Raw genomic sequence first — 24,507 nt, forward strand, 5'->3', positions numbered from 1 at the left:
AGTAACTGAAGAGGAAATAGAGCACTCCTGTTGCAGGGTAATTTGAAAGGTTAAAGGGGCAAAAAACCCATATTTGAAAGAATAAAAAAATGTAATGCAAGTTAAAAAGAAATCTGTGAAAAGCAGCACTAAAAATGGCATCACTGTTTCTGTTTAACTAGTAACCAGTAAGTTAAACAGAATAGGAAACAGATCTGAAGATACAAGGACAAAATAGCTCTAATGATAAACCATAGCACAGCAAGTAATAGTACTTGCAAGTAATTTTATTCCAAGGGACCATTTTCTGATGCATTCTCAGAAAGGGAGACAAAGGAAATGTAATCATGGCTGTTTGAAAGGTGAGTTATTTTTACTACTAAACTCTTGCAAATCACTTACAACTATTTAAGTACTGGCTTCATTCAAAGATACCACCTTCAATTTTATTAGTGTTCGTTATTATCCCAGTTTTGATAGCAAAACAATTGCTCACATAATTAATAACTCAAAACACTGAAGGGTATGCTGCAGCTCTATTTGGCCAGTGTGCACCTTTTAGTTTGTTCAAAGTTAAAATGGTTATGTAATAGCAAGTGTCATAAAAATGCTTGTTACCATTTTTTTAGTCTTTTGTACCATTACCTATTAAGAGTAAACGTCAGTTACAAAAACAAACATACTTTTTTGTGATGCATTGGCTTTTTTTATTGAGACTGTTCATTCAGATTGGCAAGTTTCAATAATTTCTAGTGTGTGTTGATGAGAATTAGCAAGATATCATCATTCCTGATAGTTAATACAGCAGTAGAGTATTCTGACAATATATTCCATTCTAACCAAGTTTTCCATAAACAAGATAAAGTGCATACATTCCATTTAATTAAAGGCAACAAAGTTATGGACTGAAAAAATAATTCATACTGTAAAACTCAGCACCATGCAAAAACCCCCCCAGCCATTTTAGTGCATCACAGCTAAGTCATCTCCATGTGCATTGCCAAAAAATAATTTGATTCAAGTGTTTGTTAGCCATAAAAAAATTACAACAGATATTAAAATAATGTTTCTTTTTTAATTAGACTCTGAGAATCATGGATAAATACAATCCTTGAAAGTTAATGTTTATTTTCCCGTCTAATACATTGCCTTGGCAATACTTGAGTCTATGTGACTTTTAGCCTTTGGATCCAGGCTTTAGGCTTGCAAAAGCTTTAGAATTCTTAAGGGAATGTGAGATTTCATTGAGAAAAGAAATGAAATGGGAGTCCCTCTCTGATTTCTTAGACTCAAAAATAACTACAATGGTAAAATGAGGTTCTGGACGTGTCAGAAAGTATGTGCTTTGGACTTTGTCATCATAGAAGTGAACAACTTTGTCCAAACTATTGAGGTCAGAGGTTCTGTCAGTCATAATCATGATTACATTGGGCCAGTGCATAACAGGTCTGTCGTTGGGCAGGGAAACAACAGCAGGGTACTGATCCACTCCCTTCGGAGCTTCTCTGTAGGAATGGGGATGATGGTAACCATGTCCCTGAAAACTCTCTGACCCACGATTGTCAAAGATTAAAGAAATATTGACAGCATCGTATTTCCGGATGAAGCTGGAAATTTTCCCAAAATAATCAGGATTCGTTTTAGCAGTCAAAGTTTTCATTTCAGATGCAGTTGTTTGTCGGCTGAGTGCCTCATGAAAGTAAAAGCTAAACTTGGCAAGGAGGATGTTTTTGAGTTTCATCAGCCAGAGGAAAAGGTGTGGGGGCTGTACAGCCTTTTGAGACTGTCCTCCAAACAGGTGTTTCTTGGTCTCCCGCTGTTTCTCAAAAATTTGGCCCCATGTCTGCAGTTTTGAGTGAGCACTGTGCAAGTTGACCAGAGACGGGAGGAACTTCCACTCGGAGATCTGAGCCTGTGCCTTTAGAAGATGAGCAAGCACATCTACTTCTAACTGAAAGCTGCTTTCAAGGGGACTGAGAATTGGATGATGAAATCTAGATAACAGAAACACAAAACAAAAAGAACATTTTTAGAAATATAAAAGAAGTTGTACATGACAGTGGAAGAATTATATTAACTAGTACATCAACTCTCAAACAAGCAACACTAAAAATAAAAAAGGCTAGAGAGTCAAAGTCTGTGTTGATTAATTTAACAATCATTCCTTTCCAAATGTACCAAAATTGTGTTAATAAGAATACATAAAATTCTGTTTGCCAAAAACACAATTGTAACAGCATTCTTATCAATGCAAAGTCACTTGACATAAATACAAACACTGCAATTTCTCTCTTCCAGTCACTAGAATATTTAATTTTCTAAAACTATATTGCTAGATATTTAAATAGTATGCAACTCTGGGTGATAAGATTTTTGAGAGTTATGGGCTAGTTACAATACATTTCTGTCAAAAGATCTAACACAGGCTATACTGTCTTCACTGCCTGACAAAATTAATTTGCTTCTTACACAGAAATGGGCATGACAGCTAATAAATAAAACCACTGCTATCCCCACTCTTGAACTTTAAAAGTCTCAAACTTCAAATTTCTTTTAAATAACAGACTTATGAATATTATTTTTCACCCTTAAAAAAAGTTTTAAAAAATCATTCAAATAAAGTTTTACCGAGTCTTTTGAATTACTGTTGTGGTACAGCTTTCCACTTTACTTTGCTTCATGACTAATAGCTGTTTTAACATCTCCTTACATAAACAAGATTAAGGGTGCACTGACAGAGATTTTTGGGGCCAGTGTTGATAACCAACATTTAAGGAGGCATATCAGCCGATACCGATCCAATTTCCAATACTCAGCCCGACAGCTTGAAGAGCAGTGTCCAGCTGGTAAGTCCATTGTGGTGGAAGGGGAGGGGGAAGGAAAGGGGTGAGGGGGCAGGTAAGGGAGGAAGTGGGGCAGAGGTAGGTGCTGCCTAGCCAAGGTGGGACAGGTGTAGGATGGAGCCATGGCTCATCTCAGGGGCGTGGGTGGCTCCTGCTGCTGTGCACACCCTGGGAAGGCACGAGGGTGAGGGGGGACATTTGCCCCCAGATCTGCGCAGGGCAGGGCAGGCTATTCTGGGTGGGGGCTGGGCCAGGCTGTGCTCGAGGCAGGCGACAGTGGCACTGGAAGGGGGGATTGGGGGGTGCAGCCACCCCAAAATTTTATGTAGCCCCCTCAGCCCAGTGTCACCACTGCCCGTCCCAAGCACAGCCTGGCCCAACACCCCAACTGGGAAAAGTCTGGAACAGCACCAGACCCAGCCCATGGCAGAAGCCTGCCTTTGCCCCATACACAGATCTGGGGGCACATGCCTCACATGCCCTCCAGGGGTGTGTGCAGCAGCAGGAGCTGCTCCCCCTTCCTGTTCCCCCCCCCCCCAACAAACTGCGGCTCCATCCTGTGCCCCGCCCCAGCTGCAGAGCGCCTCCCCAGCCCCAGTCCCTCCCTGACCATGGGGGGCCTTGATCTGCCCCAGGCCATGCCCCTTCCCTTCCCCCCCCACCTTCCACCACAACAGACTTACCAGCTGCATGCATCTCTCCAAGCTGTCAGGCTATCCTCCTCACCGCCTACGTGCTGCACTGCAGCTACACACATGCATGGGGCATTTATCAGCCACATCGGGCCACATCAGGGAAAAAAAGCTTATTTCCAATACGGTCTATTTTCTTTATATCTGTGCCAATCTGATATCAGACCGATGTATCAGTGCACTTCTAAACAAGATCTATTAAACTGTCATAATCCAAAAAAGCCATCTCTCAGCCATCACTATTAGCTTGAAAATACACAGGTTGTAAAATAAATTGACAGCTGTGTCCCTAAAACATCTGATGTAATTAAGTCTAACATAGAAATGTCTTGAGGAAGCACAGACACTAAAATATAAAATCTTTTCCAAGACATGGAAATGTATTAAGAACTTTTGCCATATACTTTTGGTTTTCTGAATCACTATCAGAGAGATACTAGAGTTCTGGTACTTCTTCTTGTTTACTAAACAGAAGTGATGTTTAGCTTGCATTTAATTTGAAGCCTTCATTCTCCAGCCATAATCATGAAATGCTGATTAGACAGATGCATCACTTCAAAGCATGAAGTTATGCTTAATTTGCTTGTTACTGTAAGCTTTAATTAACACTGGGCATTGTGCATCATTTTAGGAATTATTTGTGTGAATGGTCCAGCCAGAACAACAGTTTAGGATTTTCAGAGAGCAAACCCGGAGGAGCAATGTTCTCTGAAACAGACACAGAAACAGCTTGTACTACTTGGCTTGTTTGCATGCTAGCAGTAAGAGGTGATAAAGAGCTTCAATCTACCTGACATTCTAGCTTTCAGATACAGGGCATGTAGATGCACATTTTCTCAGGTGTATTTAACAAACAATCATTTTTTTCACTTCTGTTTGGTAGGAAGTTATTTGTTCCCACATAACTCTGACATGCATATTTAAATGCCCAAGAAATACAGCATGTGCAGCTCTTAGTTAAATAAGTTACTGTGACACTCCTTCCTGACCTGCAGAATCTGTTAACTGTAACAGAGATCTAAACACTGAGATGCGGGCCAGGAAACCTAGTGGCAGCAGCAGTGGATTTATTACACTGTGTCAGGCCAATCCTAACAAATTAGAGAAAAAAGAAGGCTGCTCTAATCTACAGACTGGCTGGAAATCACACCCAGAGGCTGCTCTGCTCCAAAAGGAGCAGCAACCGCTTTTCTCAAGACATCTCCTGCATCACTAACTGAGGGTTTATGCAAACTAAACAGTTTCACCAACATAACTCTCAGCTGCTCTACAGCAGCAGAACCCCTCCTTTCTGCCAGCAGAGCAACACAAACTCAATAACCAAAAGGCTTCTGCCACCCACTCCCCAGAAGCAAACAGGAAAAAGTGTGTAGGTATGTCTAGGCTTTCTGCCATGTGCTGTGCCTTCTCAGGGTGCATTTCACTCTGCTGGCATGGATGATGGAAGGAAGCCACATGGAAATGGCAAAAACTGGATGGACATAGAAAATAGGGTAACTAAGGGGTGGGACAGCAGCCCTGGGCATCAATTTTGGGGGAGAAAAAAGGGAGCGCAAAAATAAGAGCTGCTGCAGCTGCCAGCTGGCCATGCCACTGGCCAGGAGCCATCCCTGCTGTAGATCTACCCTGTTCTGCCTCTGGGCACACACATACTCTGGCAGTTTCCCTGTGGCAGCTGCAGTCTGTAAGCGGAAACCTCCCCAGTATAAATGAGGCTTAGAAGAATGGCACAGGTGCCACTGTGGGGTCTCTGTGTGACCTTAGGTTATGCTCTCACTTTTGCCTCTCTCAGTAGTGCCACCTCTCTTCCCACCCTCACCTTATCTTTTGTATTCAAATCACTGCTTTCTAGTTAAAAGCTCTGCTCTCTGAAGTCCCTTAATAGCATCTGAGGAAGCAAGCTATTGCTTACAAAAGCTTACACATCTGATTTAGTATGTCTAAGGGGCAACTCTAACCTAGCTTCTACCTTAGAATATAGCCAGTTTTGAGGATAATTTAGAACTACATCTCTGACAACTATCTTTAAGATCTAAAGAGAAGACAGTTTACTGAAATTATTTAAAAGGACTCTGGAACAGGGATATGAAATGTAGTCTACTAAAAAAGCAAATATTCCAGGTACTAAACCTATGCCCAAATCACTTTAAAATGAAAAAAAATGACAAAGAAAAAGAAAAAAAAGAGGGTAAAGAATTTTGTTTGGACTTGTAAAACAAGCCACATGTAAATGATATCAAGTACAACAAGTAAAGCACACACTTTTCATAAAATACTGATATGGCAAGACCCTTTTCATCCTTTAAAACGAAGATGATGTTTCCTGTTCAGGAAGTGCAAAAAACAGTAGCTCTTTTCTTGTGATGAGCAGAAGCATCCTCATTTTCCTACTAAAAGGGATCACATTCTAGTATCAGATTTATCTAACATTTATTTAACTGTGTTGCTGTCCTGTGCTTTTAAGCAAGGTTGTTACTCCTGCAGGAAGAGACTTACTCAGGCCTCATCTTCCTTATCAGAAAACATCATGAAAAATCTGAGTGTTTAATACCAACAAATAAGCACTGACCTTGAGCTGTATTTCTTTAGAATGGATTCCAAAATGTTTACCAGTTCCTCAGAGTTAATGAATTTTTGGGAGCTGAGGGTGTACATTTTTTCATAGAAGTCAGCAATTTCCATCCGAGCCTGAACAAAAAAACAGAGCTGTTCAGACAGGTGAGAAAGCAGCTCTTCCAAGTGAGGAGCTGTTCCTCCTAGTGCATTGCGACCCGTCGTCACCACCTTCTTCAGCTCATTATGCAGAGATGTGTAGATGGTTCGGATGGAGTCCTTTCGGCTGAAGAATGACTGCCCACCTGTTCAGATAAATATGGAGGCATTACCAAAATTCCATGCTTGATCTAGCTTTAGGTAGGTACTCCTACGTGCTTAAATTAAGATGTCTGAGCAGAGAAATACCACATAAAACAATATCTTTCAGAGTAGTTTTTTGGGAATCTAAGTACATGCTGCACAATTTCATTTAGTAACTGACTTAATTAGTGCTTAATCTCACCAAGAGGTACCCCTCTTGGTCTCTGTCCCTTAGCTCCAGTTTGCAAGAAGGTCATAATATAAAATAAGCACTTTGCTAGCCTTACTAAATGAAATTGTGACCTGGAAACAGTCTTTTCACTAGAGAGTAGAAACAACCAACTCACTATGCAAATTTAATTACGTGTATTCTTATTAATAATGATACCTTTTTCCACTGAATTTTGACCTGACAATGCACTATAAATACAAAATGCTTTAAAATTTGTAATCACATCTGTGCTTACACCAAAGGTTTCCAAATTCCCTGACAATCTGACAGTTAACCAAAATCCCAAAAGAAGAAAAATACCCATATGCTCCCAGAAAACAGCACTGCAGGTTATGCCATAAAATAAAATGCAAACAAGTGCATTTTAAACAGCTGAAAACAACAGGAACAAGAACTTGTATATTTTCAGTATCTGCTTGGCAGTGCTGGCCATTTAAATGAACAGTAAGGGAACAAGACAAAGATGTCAGGAAAGGACTGTACAAAGGGTCAGTATTATTTAGAAACACCCGTTTACAAGTCTAGTGTTGAGATACCACTGCTTTTTAACTTCACACTGGACCATTACCCCAGAGGTTCCCAACCACTGGGCCATAGCATGGTCCCGGGTCGCAAAGAGTTGGCTGCTGGGTCATGACACAAACCCCCCCCGCTTGGACCATGCGTCTGCCTGGGCAAGTGGCTTCCGCTGCCGACAGTCATGTGCAGGGTTATAGCTGGGCAGTAGGGCACCCCAGGAAGAAGGCAGCTGGCTCCGTGCATCCCACCTTACTCCTGCCACCATGGGCATGCCTGGCAAAGCACTACCCACACAGAAGATACCGGGGCCTGTGCCAGGCCAGGCAAGACCCTGCAGCCCTGTCTGCAGCTGGGAGCAGGGGGGTGCAGGCAGGGAAAAGCCCAGGGCAGGGAGGTGGCTCTGCTGCTTGCTCCTAGGGAAGGCAATGGAGCCTCTTCTTCCACAGCAGCCCCAGCTAGGTCCCTCCAGGGCTACTGCCCGCACAGCCCCTGCCCCTGTAGGGTCCTCTGGTGCCTGCAGCTGCAGTGCCCCAACCTGCACCCAGGTACACATTTAAATGTGTAAAGTAAATTGTTTCTATACCCAGTCCACCAAAATTCTTTGAGTGAGCTTGCTGTTCTGCAGTATAAAAAAGGTAGAGAACCCCTGTATTACCCCACAAGTAAAGACAGAAAGTGTGCTATACAGGGAAGTCAAGATCAAGGGCCCAAAAAATCACTTGGTGTGGTGTAAAAATGGATCAGAGAGAAGAGAATATTGCCCTACTGAGCTATTTAACAGCCATGTTGTAGTGTCACATGCAATTATTTAAAGGCAGTTGGTGTGGTATATTTGAAGTTTCCAAATAATTCAGTAGAAAAATGCTTTATGGTGATCTGCGAGAAGAAAAAGTGGGCTTTTGGTTTTTTTCTCTTTTTGCGTAATATAAAGAGACCTTGAAGAGTTCAAACCTTAAGTATTTGATGTTTACATTATAAATCTAGGTTTTGTCTACCCCATCACTATGGGAGAACTAGTGAAACTGAATCTGAAGTGTTAAAAAAAATGGACTTTTTCTTCAATTTAGTAAGTAGTAACCTTTCAAGCTAGAGAATTACTTTATTTGCTCCAATAAATAGGCTTAGAAGAGAAACTTTTGAAAGGCATCACTTTCCCTTTTGATGCAAGGAAAAATGTGGTAGTGCGCCAAAGTAATAATTAAACACAAATGTTCTCATCTAGGTCTAGATTTCTGCTGCTAAAGCAGAAGTAGCAGACACTGCAACCCAACAGATTAGTTGGCCAGTGCATGGATTTTGCAGGACATATTAATGGAACGAGTAGCCACAAGTGTGCATATGCACAAAGGACTGAATTAATATCACTGCACAACTTAAATTCTGGCATCTTCTAGTTTTCTCATGCTTGACCCTGCAACCATAATCACATTTATTAGGACTGGAAGGGACCTCAGAAAGTAATGTAATCCAACCTCCTGCTCAAGAGAAATGTTTCTCTAACACATACTCCAAAAACTTCCAATTACAAAGATTCTACAACCTTTTCTGGTAGCCTGTTCCACAGCAAACTGAGATCTCCTTCCTCTCTTCTACAGGTAGAATTATTCCAACTGTAAACTTGGAAAGGACTTACTCCTCAACAGTTTGTTTTGCTTCCACTTAAATCATCTACAGCAAAAGCTCTGTTATCCATCATCCCCCAGGATGGGGTATGCCAGTTAATCAAATATGCCAGTTAATCAAATGTGCACTATCTGGTGCACTCCTTGGAGCCAGTGTGCCAGGAGACAGGGAGGGGGGCCCCCACGCAGGCTGCTTTACTCTGGGCCAAAGAAGTGAAGGAGAAGAGCTCAGCTCACGGTGGCGAAACTGGAAGTGGGACTTCTGGTTTTGCTTCTGCCACACCCCTTGGATGCTGGTTAGCAGAGCTTTCCAGCTGATTAAGTGCCAGATAACACAGCTTTTACTGTATTTGTAATCAAGGTCAGCTCGCTGGAGTAAGCAGAGAACCTGAAACTTTCAGACAGCAAGCTCATTACAGGAAGCAAAAAAAGATTTTACATTCACAGAATGCTTGAGTCCCAGTACTGCAAACAAATACAGCAAGCCTGCATCTCTTGCTTATCTGGAGTTGTGCTGACTTCAGTGGGACTCCAGCTGGGCAGACTGTCAGATCAATAACTTTGTTCCCGTCAGACTCATCTGGTCGTGTAAGTTGGGAATTTTAAGTGTGTGCAATCCCAGGTTTTTTCTTCATGGAATTCATTTTTTTAGGCTGAATGATAATATAAGTTTATGGAAAGTCCCGTTCATTTAACATAAATATACAAAAATACTGGAGCTTTAAACTTTACATAACTAATGAAACAACATTTCTCAGGATTTCAAGTTTTTTAATATTTGGTAACTGAAAGACTGAATTTTCCAAATAATAGAGAAATAAAACAAGGAAACGCACACACCCTCACTATCTCTAGCAGCCTCAAAGCTCTGCAACCAGCCACTTTTACAAATGAAGGCTTGTTCTCTATTTAAGGTCAGCGTGTCTGGTTATCTAACTTCAGCAGGTCTGACACCACTTAACAATGACATGCTATTTTTTTTTATATTTTAAGCTGCACAACTGTATAACGCAGTTGTGGCACAGGTGACGAACACTCAGTTTTCGTCTGCCCATTACTGCTAATTCCAGATATTGTTAGAGTATCTGCTTTCCTAAGGTGACTTTCACACATCTGTCAGAGAACACACAAAAAAAGACAGATATCAACTGCGCATCCAGATATAAAACTGCAGCACCCAAAGCTGGAAATTTAAAACTCGATTCAGTGAAAGCAGAAGTGCCTTCTAAAACAACTGGGTTATGATCATCCTGTTTTATAATATATTTGATATTCAAATCACTCTCTCAATTTTCTAAAATGTTCTGTGCATGTCCTTTCACAGTGTCTGATGAAGTGCGCTCTGACTCACAAAAGCTTATGCTGTTATCTCTCTTATTTAGTCTGTAATATGAACATCTACCCCTGCCACCTTTGTAAGAAAGAACCATGGTATCTTTTAATTCCACTTTAATGAGCATCAATGACAGGGCATGCATAAATAGTTTAAGTATTTGCAAAGCCAGTGTTTTTGTTTTTTTGATCTCCCACCCTTTTAGTGAAAGGCATGGCAAGTGCATGAAACCACAAGGACTGTGTTTACAGGACTCTAGAGAAAGGGTTCAGAAGTTAGGGTCTGCTCCAAAATGGCAAAGGGAATTTGCAATGCCTTTTCATTTTTAAGCAGCAAGTCCAGATCCATTTTAGGTCAACATCAATTAAAACTTGCAGGTATCAATGTGAAAAGCCTCATCTACTAATTGATGCCCTCAGTGGCAAGCTCAAGCAGAGAGGCAGAAAACTGAATGGATAAAGATGCTGTGTTTTCAAACTTAGAAGTGGTCTCCCCAAGTCAAAGGAGGGGCATGCTGGTGGAGCAGAAGCTTCTCCAAACTGCCATGGTGATTCAGGACGTGCAACCAAACAGCACTCCTGTCTCTGGAGCTGTCAATTCTGCCCTTTCCACAAGCACTAAATTTCCGCCTTTAAAAAAAAAACAGCAGGACAGTAAAATGGACTCTTCCCCTCAATCTCATATAGCTCTTAGAAGAGAGAGCTCAAAGGACAGGGATTCTCAACCTTTTAAGAAGCTCCCATCCACAACCCCCTTCAGCAGACACAAGGTAGTACTTGGAAAGTGCCAGCTCTTAGCTCATACTCCACTTTTTACTACAGAAAAACCCAGGAGCAATTCTTCTGGGGCAGTAGGCTCAGAAAGCTCCTAATAGAACAGGATGGCTTTAAGGCCTGGGAATGTCTATGTGAGATGTGGCTTACCCCACAAACTATGTCTGCACATCTCACAGGCTAATGCAGGCACCTGATAAAGGATGGCACCCCCACCAGGCTCCCAAAGCCCCCCCAGGTGGCAAGTGGCTGCCCTGCAGCCCTCTAATCTGCTTCCTGGGGCACAGGTAGGTAGAAAGGGAAAGAGGAGGCCCTTGAGAAAGGCCTGTGGAGCCTCTGGGGGGGCACCAACCAGCCCAAGGCAGGGGGCTGTACACAGAGCTTCTTAGCTCCCCCTGAGGAATAGGTGCGAGGGGGTGGTTGCAGAGACTGCTTATGACCGTTAGGGGTCGAGCGGCCTCGAGGCTTCTGTGACGTCAGGGGGAGGGACAGCAGGGGCCGTTAAAGGCTACTCTGACGTCACTCCTGGCGCCAGGAGAGACCTCGAGGCCCGTCTGCGCCCCGCAGGCAAGGCGGGAGGGGCAGCGCCCACGCCCCGCGGGGCCTCCCGCCCATAAGTAGAGAGCCGGGCCAGCCCGGCCGGTACCTAGCTTCTGGCCCAGGAAGGTCATGCTGTGATAGGCTTTCTCGGCGGCCGCCAGGTGCGCCAGGCCGGCCAGCAGCGAGAGCCAGCTGGCGCCCGCGCTCTTGTTGGCCTCCCGCTCCTTCTCCACATTGTCCTTGGCCTTGTCGTAGGAGAAGATGCCTAGGTGGGAGAAGAACGTCTCGAGCACCGCCTGCTCCACCGGCACCGGCGCGCCCAACGGGATCGACTCCCCCATCCCCCGCCCGACACGTGACACGCGGCTCAGCTGAGGGGCGCCGCGGCGTCACGTGAGGCTGAGCGGTCACGTGAAGCGCCTCGCCGCCGGAAGTGTCCGTTGGCGGAAAATGGCCTCAACAGCGGAAGTAGAAGGCATATTTGGGGTTGCGCTCTTAGCCCCGCCCCCTCGCTCTAGTTCCTCAGAGAGTGCCTGCGGGGCGCGTGGGGGGTTTGGGACGGGGCTGAGCTGAGCTGAGGTGAGGCGTGGGTGCGCGGAGGACAGAAATGTAGCGACATCGGCAGGACTCGCAACGAAGGAGGTGCTGCGGGTGGGGACTAGCCACCCGTGAGCCAGATCCTGCCGTCCTTCCCTTCCAAGGACAGGATTTGCCCCAGCATTTTTCAGACTTGCTTTAGGCGTCTCCTCACCCTGGATGCTGCCGCTTCGCCAGGGCTTCCCAGGCTGTTGTAGGCAGGGTTGATGGGAGCTTGTGTAGAGCCTCTGTCCTGGTTGGTTCTGATGGTCTATATAGGATCATAGAAAAAATAGAGTTGGAAGGCTCTCCTATGGTCCTCTAGCCCAGCCTCTTGCTCAGGGCAGGATCATCCCTGCCTAAACTGTCCCAGTAAAGTCTCTTTAATCTGCTTTTGAAAACTTCCAGGGATGGAGAGTCCACAGTTCCTATACGGAGCTCGTTCCTGTACTTGATCACTCTTGCAGAAGCTCCTCTTAATCTCTGGCCTAAAATTCCTCTGCAATAGCTTGAGGCCATTGTTCCTAGTCCCATCCCCTACAGCCATAGGGGAAAACCCACTTCCATCCTCTCTATATTCACCCATCAGGTATCTGAAGACTGTTATCAAATCCCGCCTCAGTCTTCTCTTCTCCAGTGTAACCCTAGTTCTTTCAGCCTTTTTTCACATGTCCTGCCTCCTAGGCCTCTAATCATTTTTGTTGTTCTGTATTGGGTTTTTCTAAATGGTCCACATCGGTCTTGAAGTGTGCGCCCCAAAACTGGACACAGTGCTCCTCGTAAGGCCTCATCACTGCTAAATAGATGAAGAATCAGTTCTCTTGATTTGCAGGTGACAGCTGTTAATATAAACCCACTATGCTGTTGGCTTTATGTAGGATATGTCAGATTGACTAGCTGCTTCCTAAATATGGTAAGGCTGATGTTTATGCCTACTTGGATACTTGTGCATACATCCAGAAGTAGTACAGATTATGCTGAGCCTTGTATTCCCACACTGAAAAGCTCTACTCTTCTGATGGAGAAGTACCCCAGTGTTCTGGCCCTTATAGACAAAGGCTGGGCCTTGGAGTGATGGCCATTTTACATTATCACAACGCATTACCATCAAGCAAATTACTGTCCACTGTACCCAAAGCAACCTGCAGCAGCCATCTGTTTCTCCATTACCAGGGTTGTAAAGGGTTGCCAGGAATTGGAGGCAACTTTACGAAGGAAACTAATTTTATACACCCTACAAATCACACTTGGCCAGTAGAGCTTGGTAATTGGCCACAAAAAGCCAAGAGACTTACCAAAGAATAGGATTTCCCATCCTTAAGCTCAGTCTTTCAGCTAACATTCATATTGTTCAGCCTCCTTACAGGTGGCTGCTCAAATCTGAGGATATGGTGCTTGACGAATATACACAAATTTCAAACTTATGACAGGCACATGGTAATGTTTATCAAGCTCTGTAGCTGTAGGAGTCAAGTAGCCAAATTTGGCCAGACTATATTTTGGCTGTGTCCATGATAGTTTAATAATTAGGGAGGGTTACCTTGCCCAATATGGATCACAGGATATCCACTAATTCATACGTAGAGTCCTAGATGTATAGGGATCTGGAGAGCCAGTACTGTGCACAGAGGCTGGTGATGTAAATTCCAGGCAATCAAGACTGTATACAAAGTGAATGCCATAATCCCATAAGCATATGGGAGATATTTTGTAAATTATGTATCTTTACACAGCTTATGTATTATTATATTGTAGTTGTATACACACACACTAAGGTCTTACCAAAGTTGCCAAAAACTTTGAGGCAGCACAAAAAAAATCAAAGTGCTAACTGAACTTTTGAAGCTTTAGCATGAAACATGGTATAACAGGGGGGCTATTCTCAGGGCCAATTCAACTGTGGCCTGCCCACCTGCTTCTGGGCTAACCACCCACCTTCTTGCCTACCACACCTTGTTGGAATTAATTAGTTAATGATGTAATTAAGTGGGAGGCTGCCCATTTCCTACCCCAATACCAGGAAATGCTATCTGTGGCTCCATTACTCCCATACGCTGCAGCCCAAGCCTCACTGATGGCATCTAGATGGTATCATAATCACTGCCCCCACACTGGGCCCCAGAATCCTCCTAACTGAACCCCACCTGGATTCCTTTCCTCATCCACCTTCATACTAGGCAGCATAGCTCCCTGAACTGCCTCCCCTTTAGGTGTGGTCCCCCCGGGACCTTCAGCTCACTAGCCCAGGTCTACCTCCAGGCCAGTTGAAACCCTAGGCACACAGCTCTTGGGCATTCCTTGCAGTGGGCCCCCAGTCCTTTGACCCTTCTCATTGTGGCCCCAGCATGAACCAGTCAGGGGATGTCAAGACAGATGCAAGTCTAATGTCCTTTTCTCTCTCTCCAGGGTCCACCCTCTAGAGCCTCCAAACAAGGGGTAACCCATCAGGTTGTAGGGGGTAGGGGTCAAGGTGCCCCAACTCACCTTTCACCTGGGTGGTAACTAGCCTGGTATTTCCTGGGGGCTCCCACATCACTGGGAGCCCCACCAGGCCACCCACTCCCAGCAGGGTGTAGTTTTAAGTCATGCCTGGGACCAGGAGCCTCCTTTATAGCTCCACCCTTACCTCCAGATAATACCAACCACCCTCTGGCTAGGCAGTGTTATTGCCTGGCCTCCAGGCAGCAAAACTGCCCTGTTTATATGGGCAGCCTCAGATTCAAAACAGCTGCCCTCATCAGGCACTCGCTTCAGGGCAGCTCCAGGCCCTTAAAGTGGCACACATGGGGAGGACTTAATTTATAGGCTAGTGTACACACCCCATCTTGGAAAATCCAATTAATAGTAAGACAGATGGAGACAAAAAAATCCTCTGAAACCAAATCTTTTCCAGTGTTAAATCTGGTCCAGTTGTATGAGGGACCACTAAGTAACTGGTTTGAACATGTTCTCAATCATTCCAGAACTAAATCACACAACACTTTTGGTCTTTTCCCTAGGAATCAATACCTTTTACTATATAAACTAGACCCTCTGACACTTCTTTTGGGAACAGGCTTGGAAAGACACAGATGTGCTACCACTGCATTCTTTGACTACTTAGGAAAAGTAGCAAAAAGAAAGATTGCTAAACAAGTGCATGTCTCGCCTTTTCTTATGCTTCTTTCTTCTCTGTTTTGCTGTACAATTGGCTTTGTACTACTACAATCCATATCTGTTTAGATCATCTGAACAGGTTGTTACTTAATAATGTTATTTAATAATGTGTTTGACAAAGAGGTGCATTTGATGGGCTGCATTGGTTACCTGGTCATTTGTCACTGAAGTTCTTCCTTTTGACATGAGTGCCACCTGTAGGCCTCACTGGAACATTGATCTATATTTGCTGCTCACACAAAGGCTTTGCTAAAGCATTGGTCAGAGTAGGGCTCACCAGCCTACTGATGTATAAATTCCTCACAAAAACAAAACTTGGCTTGTAAACCAGATGTGCATCTCCACCAATAGATAGGAGGGGGAGATGGCTGTACAAGGTAGGAGAATCCAGTACCAGGATGATAAGGCTGGAATGAGAACACCCAGGTCAGAATGTAAAGCAAGCCCCTGCTACAGGATGGTATGAGATGTTCAAGGTACAGATGGAATGCAATATGTAATTTGCTTTAGTCATATAAAAAGGGAATTGGAAAGCAGAAAAACTTTGTAGAGGCCTAGGGGAGCCTGCATAGTGTTGCGCCAACTACCTTGTCATGGGTACAAATGCCTTAGCTCTTGATCTGATGTACTTGTTAAGCCAAAATGTGTTAAGGCTGTGCTTGCAGACAATAAACCTGGCTGAATATTTGCCATCAAACTGAGCCTGTGATTGTTCTTTAAGACAAGATTGGTGTTGGAATCTCCTAGCTGAAACTTGTTGACACTGCAGTTCCTGAGACACTTCAACACTGACAACAAGTCAATAACACCTGCTGAGGACAACAGCAACAACACTGCTAACACCCAATGATACCACCTTATTAGGCAGAAAGCGGCCTGAGGCAGAGCTTAGGCAACTGCTACCTCATTAAAATAAAATAAAGAATTGAGGCTATCAAAGTCCAGCATGTGCACCCAGGCCAGTAAGTCCATGTGGACATGAGTGACTGGTGCCACCCAAGTCAGGGGGGGCACGTACTCCCCCCGTGGCAAATCTCACTGACCAAGGGGGTGGGGAGAGGTCCCCCTGTAGCTGATTGCAAGGCAGCCGATGGCTGCGGCCACTTCCGGGAGCACCACGGCACTCTCTCCCCGGCCAGCGCTTAGAGGGTCACCAGCACTCCTACCTGCCCCCCTGCCCATTGCCTAAGCAGTGAGAGTGGCCAGCTAGGGGGTGCACTGGAGCTCTCAGGGGTACATGTGCACCCCTGTGCACCCCCTATGTATTGCCACTGCACATGGACATTCCTGGGAAAAGCACCTTAAGTTAAGAGATTTATGGCCCCAAGGGTGCGCCATAGATCAATTTCTCACCAGGAGTCCAAGATTCACTCTGAGTAGTGGATTGTGGAAGAAACATTTGCATTGAGTACTACTAGTACTGGTCAGTCAGATGAACAATGCAAACAGAAGTGTTTTGGAAGGTGCTAGTGCTGCTTAGGGCTTCCACAAGGGTTAGGGTTTCGATAGCCCATGTGGCCCCCGCATCATTGCTAGTGGAAACTAGATACAAGTCCAGTTCCTGTAGGAAAAGTTCACCTTGTAAACCATGGATACTACAGGAAGAGTTGGTGCTAACAGGTGGGGAAGAGTGGAAAGTTATTTCGGAGTCTCTGTATCTGGCCAGTATCAAAAACATTCTGACCCACTGTGACATTTCTGAGTACTTTTCAACAAGACACTTTGTGTAGTTAAAAGAGGGGAAGGTGAGCTGGCATTTTCCAAAGGCTACCTTGAGTCTAAGACTGAGAACTGATCTAGCCCAGTGCAATCCAATTTCAGTGGGACCAGGATCTGCACAAGACAGCAGCATGCAGTTCCTAGGCTGCACAGGTCATGTACTGCAGGGGCAGGCCCCACCAGTGCACAGCCCCCAGGATTCCTTCCACCCAGTCAACACATACACTGCAGGGCTGTGCAAAGCTTCTGGTGCCGATTCATTTTGGAGTAGATTTGGCAGCCAGATCTCCAAATCCGAACTGAACCAGGAGACCAGTGAAAAAGTCTGAATAGATTTGAAGCTCTGAGTCAATTTAGAGAAAATTTGGAGAGCTTCGGCGATTCAGGCAGTCCCTGCTCACTGCACCAGGGAGCTGGACTCCATGCTAGTAAGTAGGGAGCAGGGGGCTGGGGGGGCAGGCCATGGCTGAATCTCCAAATCAGATTCGACCAAATCAATTTGAGACAGTGATTCGAATCACTGACCCCCAAATCCAAAGTGAATACTAGCAGCTTTTGCATGGGTCTAATACACTGGCAGTAGCAAACTGCTCCTTCCCATACTCTCCCCTCTAACCACAGTCACAGAAGTGACTGGAAGGGCCTGTGGACTGCTAGTCAAACATCTAGGCACTCAACCAGTGGTGCTCAACCATTTGTCCTGATAAAGCAGATCAGACCCTATGTCACCACCTATGGCTAGAAATATAGTAGCAGGGGAGCAGCAATTAATACTTTCACTGCTCCCACACTGCCAAATTCTAGGACCCTGGAAGAACCCTGCAGGCCAGGTGTTGCAGCACTGCAAGCCAAATCTGACCAACAGGCCACAGGTTGAGTACCCCAGTCTAGACAGTTAAGCATTCACCTACCATTGTAAATTAGGCACTTGGGGCATTTTTAACCATGTAAGCGCCATAGTGCCAGGCGCTTAAAGTGCCTGGCGCTGCAACACTTGCAATTATATGTGACAAAACGTGCATCAGTACAGAGAAAATAGCACGCTTTTGAACTAAAACACATACATTAGTTCAAAAGCACACCGCTATTTCCTGTGGACTGACAGGGATTTCACCACTTATACAACTGCACACATTGGATCTCTGGTAGGTATCTGGCATGTCACCAAATCAGAAAGTACGTGCATAAGTACCCTTACCTTCCTGCACCTTCAGAACACCGTTCTTAAAATAAATTAGTATATTCTTATTAATATTCAGACCTTGAACAAAATTATAATATACATTTGTTGTTTTCCCCCCATTATATAGCCTTTACTGATTGATGTTTTTAAGATTAGCAATGTTTGCAAATGCTCCAACTTCAGGGTTAACTGACAATAGTTACAGTTTCTGTGACATTCATGACTGGAGGGAGAGGGGAGGGGAGGGGGGGAATAGTTAAAACCTGTATATGGCTGACCAGCATTGACCTGCAAGTCAGGTTAAAAAAAAAAAAAAGTTCTCACATCCTGCACTGTATGATCATTGGAAAGAATGTGCCTACATCAATTAGAAAGAAAGGGAAGGTTCTGTGTTCTTCCATAAAAATCCTTCTGAATAAGCTCATGTGTTATGAAAGAATGCACTACAGATTTGGACACTAAGCCCCAACACTGAATAATAAAACAGGTAATAAAAATGTTCAGCTGAAGAGTTCAAGGTAACTTTGAAGAAATACTGTGGCTCTATATTATGCTATTTAAATAATTATGCTTATCATTTCCTGTCTCAAAAAATACACTCTGGACAGTAACAAGCCTTTGAGTAAACAGTTGTTTCTCTGGTACTTCCTTCTCCAATAATCAAAGTTGCATGCTACTGAGTACCAAAATGAAGGGTCCAAATGAGGCTTCCTCTAAAACTAGAAATTAAGAATTAAGCAATCAAACACCTTTCCAAGAATTTTATTGTAATGCAAAATATTAAGCATGTTTCTGCACTTAAAAGAATGTATTTGGTCTCTTGGTGGTGAAACGTGGTTTGTGCTGGCGACGCAGAACTCTGTGTGGCAGAGGGAACTTGATTTTAGAATCCTGTAAGGGGAAAAAACCAAACAAACAATTAATTGATTATTTCACTAAAATGCAGCCTGCAACAATCCCAGTCATGAATATACAGTTTACAATAAGTTACTTTGTAAATTCAGCTGCTCACTTCCACCTCTAAACAAAATTCTAACAGTAGTTAACTTTTTTTTGCCCCCCCCCCCCGCCCTTTTTTGGAACAAGAAATAATCAAAGACTCCTATTATTCTATGAATTCCAACCGAAAGGCACAGCTAAAATTTATACATGATCATATTATCTATAAGAGAATGTAAGCTTATTTCAAGGAGTTTTAATATAGCAGTTAGACTAAGTATATTTGGACCGGGGTGAAAGATTATTTAGGCAGGAGAACCACTTAAGGAGTTTTGGTGGCCTGCTGAGGGTCAATCAACCCTATCCAGCCTGCTGGCCACTGCCAGGACCTTAAATGGGAGGGCAGCACCCCACACTGCTCCTGTCTGCCACAGCTGGGGCCATGGCAGGCCACACAGTGCAGACTCCTCCACCTCCCTGTATCCATAGAATCATAGAATCAGTGAGTTGGAAGGGACCTAGACAGATCATTTAGTCCAACCCCCTGCCATGGGCAGGAAGGAGCACTGGGGGTGGCGGGGGTCATAAGACCCCAGCCAGGTGCCTATCCAGTCTCCTCCTGAAGATCTCCAGGGAAGGTGAGAGCACCACCTCTCTGGGAAGCCTATTCCAGGCTGTGGCCACCCTTACCGTGAAGTAGTTCTTCCTAATATCTAACCTAAACCTATCCTCCCTCAGCTTGTGGCCCTTGTTCCTGGTGACTCCAAGGGGGGCCCTGGTGAACAGACTTTTCCCAAGTCCCTGCTGATGGCCCCTGATAAAGTTATAGGCAGCCACAAGATCCCCCCTCAGTCTCCTCTTGCAGAGACTGAAGAGATTCAAGTCCCTCAGCCTCTCCTCATAGGACTGGCCACGGAGGCCCTCAACCATACGAGTGGCCCTCCTCTGGACCCTCTCCAGGTTCTCCACATCCTTCTTGAAGTGCGCCATCCTCCTTGCCCAGCTACCCTCTAGTGCTGTGAAGTCCTGGCACCACAGCCACTGGGCCTGTACAGTATGCAGCAAGCCAAGTAACTGTCCTGCCTGTTACAATGAGCCGCTGCGCAGCACCATGAAAGTTGGGGGTGACCGGCCCCAGGCCACACCCCCCCGCAGCACAAACTTGTCTCCTAGAGGCGCTACATTTGCAGCAGCTCTTCACAGTGGGTGGGATGGCTACTCAGCACGCTGCATTGCATGCCGTCCCAGGCAGGCCGAGTAGTTGCAGTGCCAGGACTGTGCAGCCACAGCACCAACAGGAAGCTGGGGGCAAAGGAATGTGTGCTCTATGCTGCACTGCGTGGCCCAGCCTCAGCAGTGCGGGGGCACACCCCTTCCTCTTCAGGTTCCTAGCAGGCTGAAAAGCATCAATTAGCAGGCCAGATACAGCCAGCATTTTTCCCTCCCCCAATTTAGACAGACTACCAAGTACACTGAAAAAACAAATTAAGATTTTAAACCAGGATATTCAACTGCTTTGAGCACTCAAGTCATCATGACTACAGTATGATAGCAAGTTGCAAAAACATACATGCAATATTTTATACATTTATAAGAACTATTTTTGGACCCACAGAACAAAAATTTGTGTTTTTAACTGACACAGCACACCATATACTTAGCGTACCTCCTAGGCACGATTCACTTCTACCCTAAACGTTAAAATGGGCACCACCGGACACCTATGTTTCACTTACATGGAACTGCTTGACTGCAGGTCTACGACACTTGCTAGCAGCAATCTCCTCAACCTTCATGATCTGAATAGAGTGAGCACGGGCACGATGACGGGCACCCATATCACGATCTGCAACAAGGTACACATGATCATATTCATAATGCCTCTTGTGTTTAAAAAACAGTTTAAAGACTGCAGTGGTTTTCACCTCCTGGCCATCACATGCGGGCAGCATGCAACAGGCCCAACTGCTAATCAGTGGTGGGGTGCCATGCAGGGAAAACTTCAATATTAAAGAAGCCACCATGTCCCGCAGCTCTAGCACGAATTCTGGACATCAATATCTATAATAAAATTTGAAATACCAGAAAATAAGCCTGGTGAATATCTGTTTTCTAGATTTTTCAATGGCTGGGCTCTCCTTCAAAAGAGTTCAGTCTTAAATTTTCATAGGTGTGTTTGGTCTCAACAAGATCTTCCACTCTTACTTACCTGGAAGTCCTGAATTCACAAATGAAACAGGAGTATATCGTTTTGAGGGACTGATTTTAAACAAATTTTCTGGGGGCTCTGAAACCATCTGTTATACACCAGAAGCAAGGTAAAGATTCTGGAGTTCATGTTTATGAAGATCAGTATATGAAGCCTCAAGTAACAACTTTTTTTTTTTTTTTTTTTAACAAAGAATTATGAGGATATCAGTCACATTAGGCAAAACTAATATTACTCAGCTTACTTATATGCTCCTATACAAAGAAAAAATATTCTATTAGTTCAACTTAGAAAACAAATAATTTAACAAATGCAGACTGATATCTAAACTAGTTCAAACAAAGAAAAAAATCATGTAGAATGGATTCAAATATACTTTCATAGGCTGCTTAAGTTTTGCTAAGAATGTTTTCTAATTTTTTTTTATATCTATCTAACAAAAAAATCTCAGTAAAAGAATTGCATGTAGAACCTTCAGTTTCACTTTCAAAAACACTTCAGCTCTTGAAAGGCGACAAGGTACAGATTATATTTGCACACATGACAAGAACATTGTTACTAAAAAACAATATTCTTTGGGTTTTTGTGTGCATTCTTTGGGGAGGCTGAGAAATGGCAAAGGAGCACTTACGGCAGCTTCAATTAATCCAGAGTATGAGTCTAGTGCCAAGACCTACCCAAGAAAATCCATGTGTAAACTGGGAATTTTGTCATTTGGGCTGGGGATGGGCATGGGTCAAAAGGTATTTGGACACAACGCCAACCACAACATTTCCTTGCATGCCAGTACCTATAAAACTGGTATTCTTTAACTATTCCAACCCTAATGGCTCATCTGAGCTAAAGAATTCCTGTAACTTTCTGACAATTACTCTGAACTAAAGGAAATCTAATATTTTTTTAGTGTCATCTTTCATTGGGTTGACTATATACTGGAAGAATTATTACACAAAATTATCACAGCTATACCACCATTCCACAACTTCTAGATTTAAAGCTACCCTCAACGAACTAAAGTAACACTAACAGCATAGTTGCAGGTTTGTCTGTCATTTTTTTGTGTATACAGAAAAAGGTCTTAATTCTGCCCTGAGTATAACAGGTATCCCTTACCAAGATTTTGAAATACTGAAGTATTAAACAAAAAATAGCACGAACTACAAGACACAAACTAGAATATTTACACAACCACTTAAAGCTATTTCCTTAGTATTACTAGAAACTCAAAAAAACTGACAAAGAATGAACATGGACAACTTCAGTTTCAAGGATGTTATCCAGAAAACTTGGGAACAAGATATGTTTGTTTAAGCAGGCTTCCATAGCAGCCGCAAGTTCTTCTAGCAACTCCCAACTTTCACAAGGATTAAGATAGATGAAAACCTAGGCTGATGACTCCATTGAAATGATAGTCTAATTGCATCTAACTTTTTTTTCTACTCTGGAATGAAGTCGTTCATACATGTAAAGATTACCTCAACAAATATTTACTTACAGCACTGTGTAACAGCACCAGCAGTTGTCAAGTCCCTGTACTCCCTGTACATGTTGTGGGTTCCACTGCGAGAATCGTAGCGCAGCCAGATGCCAAAATTCTTCACCCGCAGAGGGGACTTTTCAAAAACCTGATATTATAAAGATGGACAAAGAATTGAAGACACTGCGTACTGACTATTTTGCAAGCTTCAACTACAATTATGGGGAAAAGACTACGATTTAGTTAAAACACCATACAAAAAATGTATTACAATGTATTTTTCCCCTTCTATTAAAAAATAAAAGAAACCTTAGTGCACTTAGTGCTTGATGTTCAATCAGGGAAAAGCAGACTTTCGGCCTTTCTACCCTCAACTGGACTGTATTACACTAAAATATTTAAGCAATGTGAAGATACCCCCTGGGCTTCCATTTTAACATCAGCATATTTATTTATTTAAAAAAAATCCAAAAGCTATATCCAGCCAATGTTTCCAATGAAAGGAAGGAGAATGAGAACCTGCTTTTTAACAGCATGCTCAGTTTGATACTATTACCATGAATCGCATCAATTTGCCCTTTAGTAGAAACACCAGATAATGGCAAGAATTACAATCTTTGTAGTTTGAAGATTTATAGAAAAACAGCATATATCAAAAAGGCAGCTCTGCTCATTTGAGAGAAAGTGTAGGATCATACAAAAATAAGGCTAAAAGGCACCACAGGGGTCATCTAGTCAAGTCCCCAGCTAACAGCAGGATCATCTCTGTTTAAACTGTCTCCTCCAAGCTCTTAAGAGCTGCCCGTGGATAGAAACCCCAAATGCCCCAGGTAATCTCTTCCAAGGTTTAGCCCCCCTTAGTTAAATATTTCTTCCCAGAAGACAACCTCAATTTCTTTTTCCACAATTTGTACTGAAAGGTTGGTTTGTTTCATCAAAGTTCTGAAGCATCACCATAATAAACATTTTAAATAACAGCTATTCAAATGCAAGGAAAGATGCATACCAAAACTGTATTACGCTTTTAAACACTGGGATTTCTTACAGAGAACAGGTGAAGTACCTAGAGGCCTCCGGGCACACAGCTTTTTAATCCATACCTGCCCACAGTACACGATCTCCCCAGAAGATTTCTTCATCTTCTTCAGCTGAGACACGAAGTACCAGAAGCGGGACTTGGCAACAACATGATTGGGAGCAAAGATCCGCATCCGATACAGCGGTGGGGTTTGACATTTCGGGGTAGGAAGGCAGCGCCCGATGACTTTGTACTCCCTCAGCTGAAAGACAAGAGGCACGTGTCAGAACACCCAAAATAAGACCAAGTGCCGCTACGGAGCCGGCCTGTTTCCCGCCCGGGGCTGCCGGCACCGCACCGCACCGCGACGTTGGCCCGGAAGCCCAAGGCTCACAGGGGCGACGTATCTGCCGCCACGGCGCCAGGCGATCCCGCGCTGCGCAGGCGGCTCCGGCCCGCGGACCTCAGCCACGCGCCGGGCGGAGACCGCGCCGCCGCCATGTTGCCCCACACCGCGTGGAGCGGAGCCGCGGCCCCGCACTACCGGCCGAGGCGGCCCGGGCTCAGCAGCCGCATCACCGCCACTGCCCCCGCCGCCCCGCTTACGGTGCCCGACGCCTTCATAGTCTTGCTCCGCTCGAGGCCACCCGCGAAAGGAAGCACCGCCCGCCGCGCAGCCTCGCGTCGCCCCCTCTCGCAGGAAGTCCCGCCCACGCCCGCGTTCCCGATCACCTATTGGCTGGGAGGCAGAGCTCTACTGGCTACGGCATAACTCGATCAAAGCTTCCGCACATTCGTATTGCCTGCCCTGGGAGCCGCAGCAGTTATACATCACAGAGCC

General features: G+C 44.4%; 2 protein-coding genes and 1 non-coding gene across 3 annotated transcripts; all 3 read right to left on the reverse strand.

Annotated features, from left to right (window-relative positions):
* Nucleotides 1-537: 537 nt before the first annotated feature.
* Nucleotides 538-11,802, reverse strand: KICS2 (KICSTOR subunit 2). The gene is made up of 3 exons (XM_090042434.1): nucleotides 11,496-11,802; nucleotides 6,084-6,372; nucleotides 538-1,973 (listed from the first exon to the last, which is right to left on the reverse strand). The coding sequence occupies exons 1-3, from the start codon at nucleotides 11,728-11,730 to the stop codon at nucleotides 1,157-1,159; spliced, it is 1,341 nt and encodes a 446-aa protein (XP_089898560.1). The 5' UTR covers nucleotides 11,731-11,802; the 3' UTR covers nucleotides 538-1,156.
* Nucleotides 11,803-18,769: 6,967 nt separating this feature from the next.
* On the reverse strand, nucleotides 18,770-24,428 carry RPL18A (ribosomal protein L18a). Its single transcript, XM_090042435.1, has 5 exons — nucleotides 24,273-24,428; nucleotides 23,749-23,928; nucleotides 22,667-22,796; nucleotides 20,699-20,808; nucleotides 18,770-18,914 (listed from the first exon to the last, which is right to left on the reverse strand). The coding sequence occupies exons 1-5, from the start codon at nucleotides 24,288-24,290 to the stop codon at nucleotides 18,822-18,824; spliced, it is 531 nt and encodes a 176-aa protein (XP_089898561.1). The 5' UTR covers nucleotides 24,291-24,428; the 3' UTR covers nucleotides 18,770-18,821.
* Nucleotides 21,633-21,765, reverse strand: LOC149865786 (small nucleolar RNA SNORA68). The gene has a single exon (XR_016442164.1). It is a non-coding gene; the product is annotated as a small nucleolar RNA SNORA68 (small nucleolar RNA).
* Nucleotides 24,429-24,507: the final 79 nt, after the last annotated feature.

This window comes from Crocodylus siamensis, chromosome 4, assembly GCF_052110815.1.
Source record: "Crocodylus siamensis isolate JL-2025a chromosome 4, ASM5211081v1, whole genome shotgun sequence".
Taxonomy (NCBI): Eukaryota; Metazoa; Chordata; order Crocodylia; family Crocodylidae; genus Crocodylus; species Crocodylus siamensis.

Excerpts from the sequence above, each read along its gene's own strand:
- RPL18A (XM_090042435.1), bottom strand. Across the intron at positions 20,809-22,666 it reads TGGTGCTGTTACACAGTGCT|ATCGTGATATGGGTGCCCGT; the intron begins GTAAGTAAATAT and ends ACCTTGTTGCAG. Across the intron at positions 18,915-20,698 it reads CTGCAGTCAAGCAGTTCCAT|GATTCTAAAATCAAGTTCCC; the intron begins GTAAGTGAAACA and ends TTCCCCTTACAG.
- KICS2 (XM_090042434.1), bottom strand. The coding sequence starts at position 11,730 with ATGGGGGAGTCGATCCCGTTGGGCGCGCCGGTGCCGGTGGAGCAGGCG. Across the intron at positions 6,373-11,495 it reads CTTCCTGGGCCAGAAGCTAG|GTGGGCAGTCATTCTTCAGC; the intron begins GTACCGGCCGGG and ends TTATCTGAACAG. Across the intron at positions 1,974-6,083 it reads CTAAAGAAATACAGCTCAAG|ATTTCATCATCCAATTCTCA; the intron begins GTCAGTGCTTAT and ends TCTGTTATCTAG.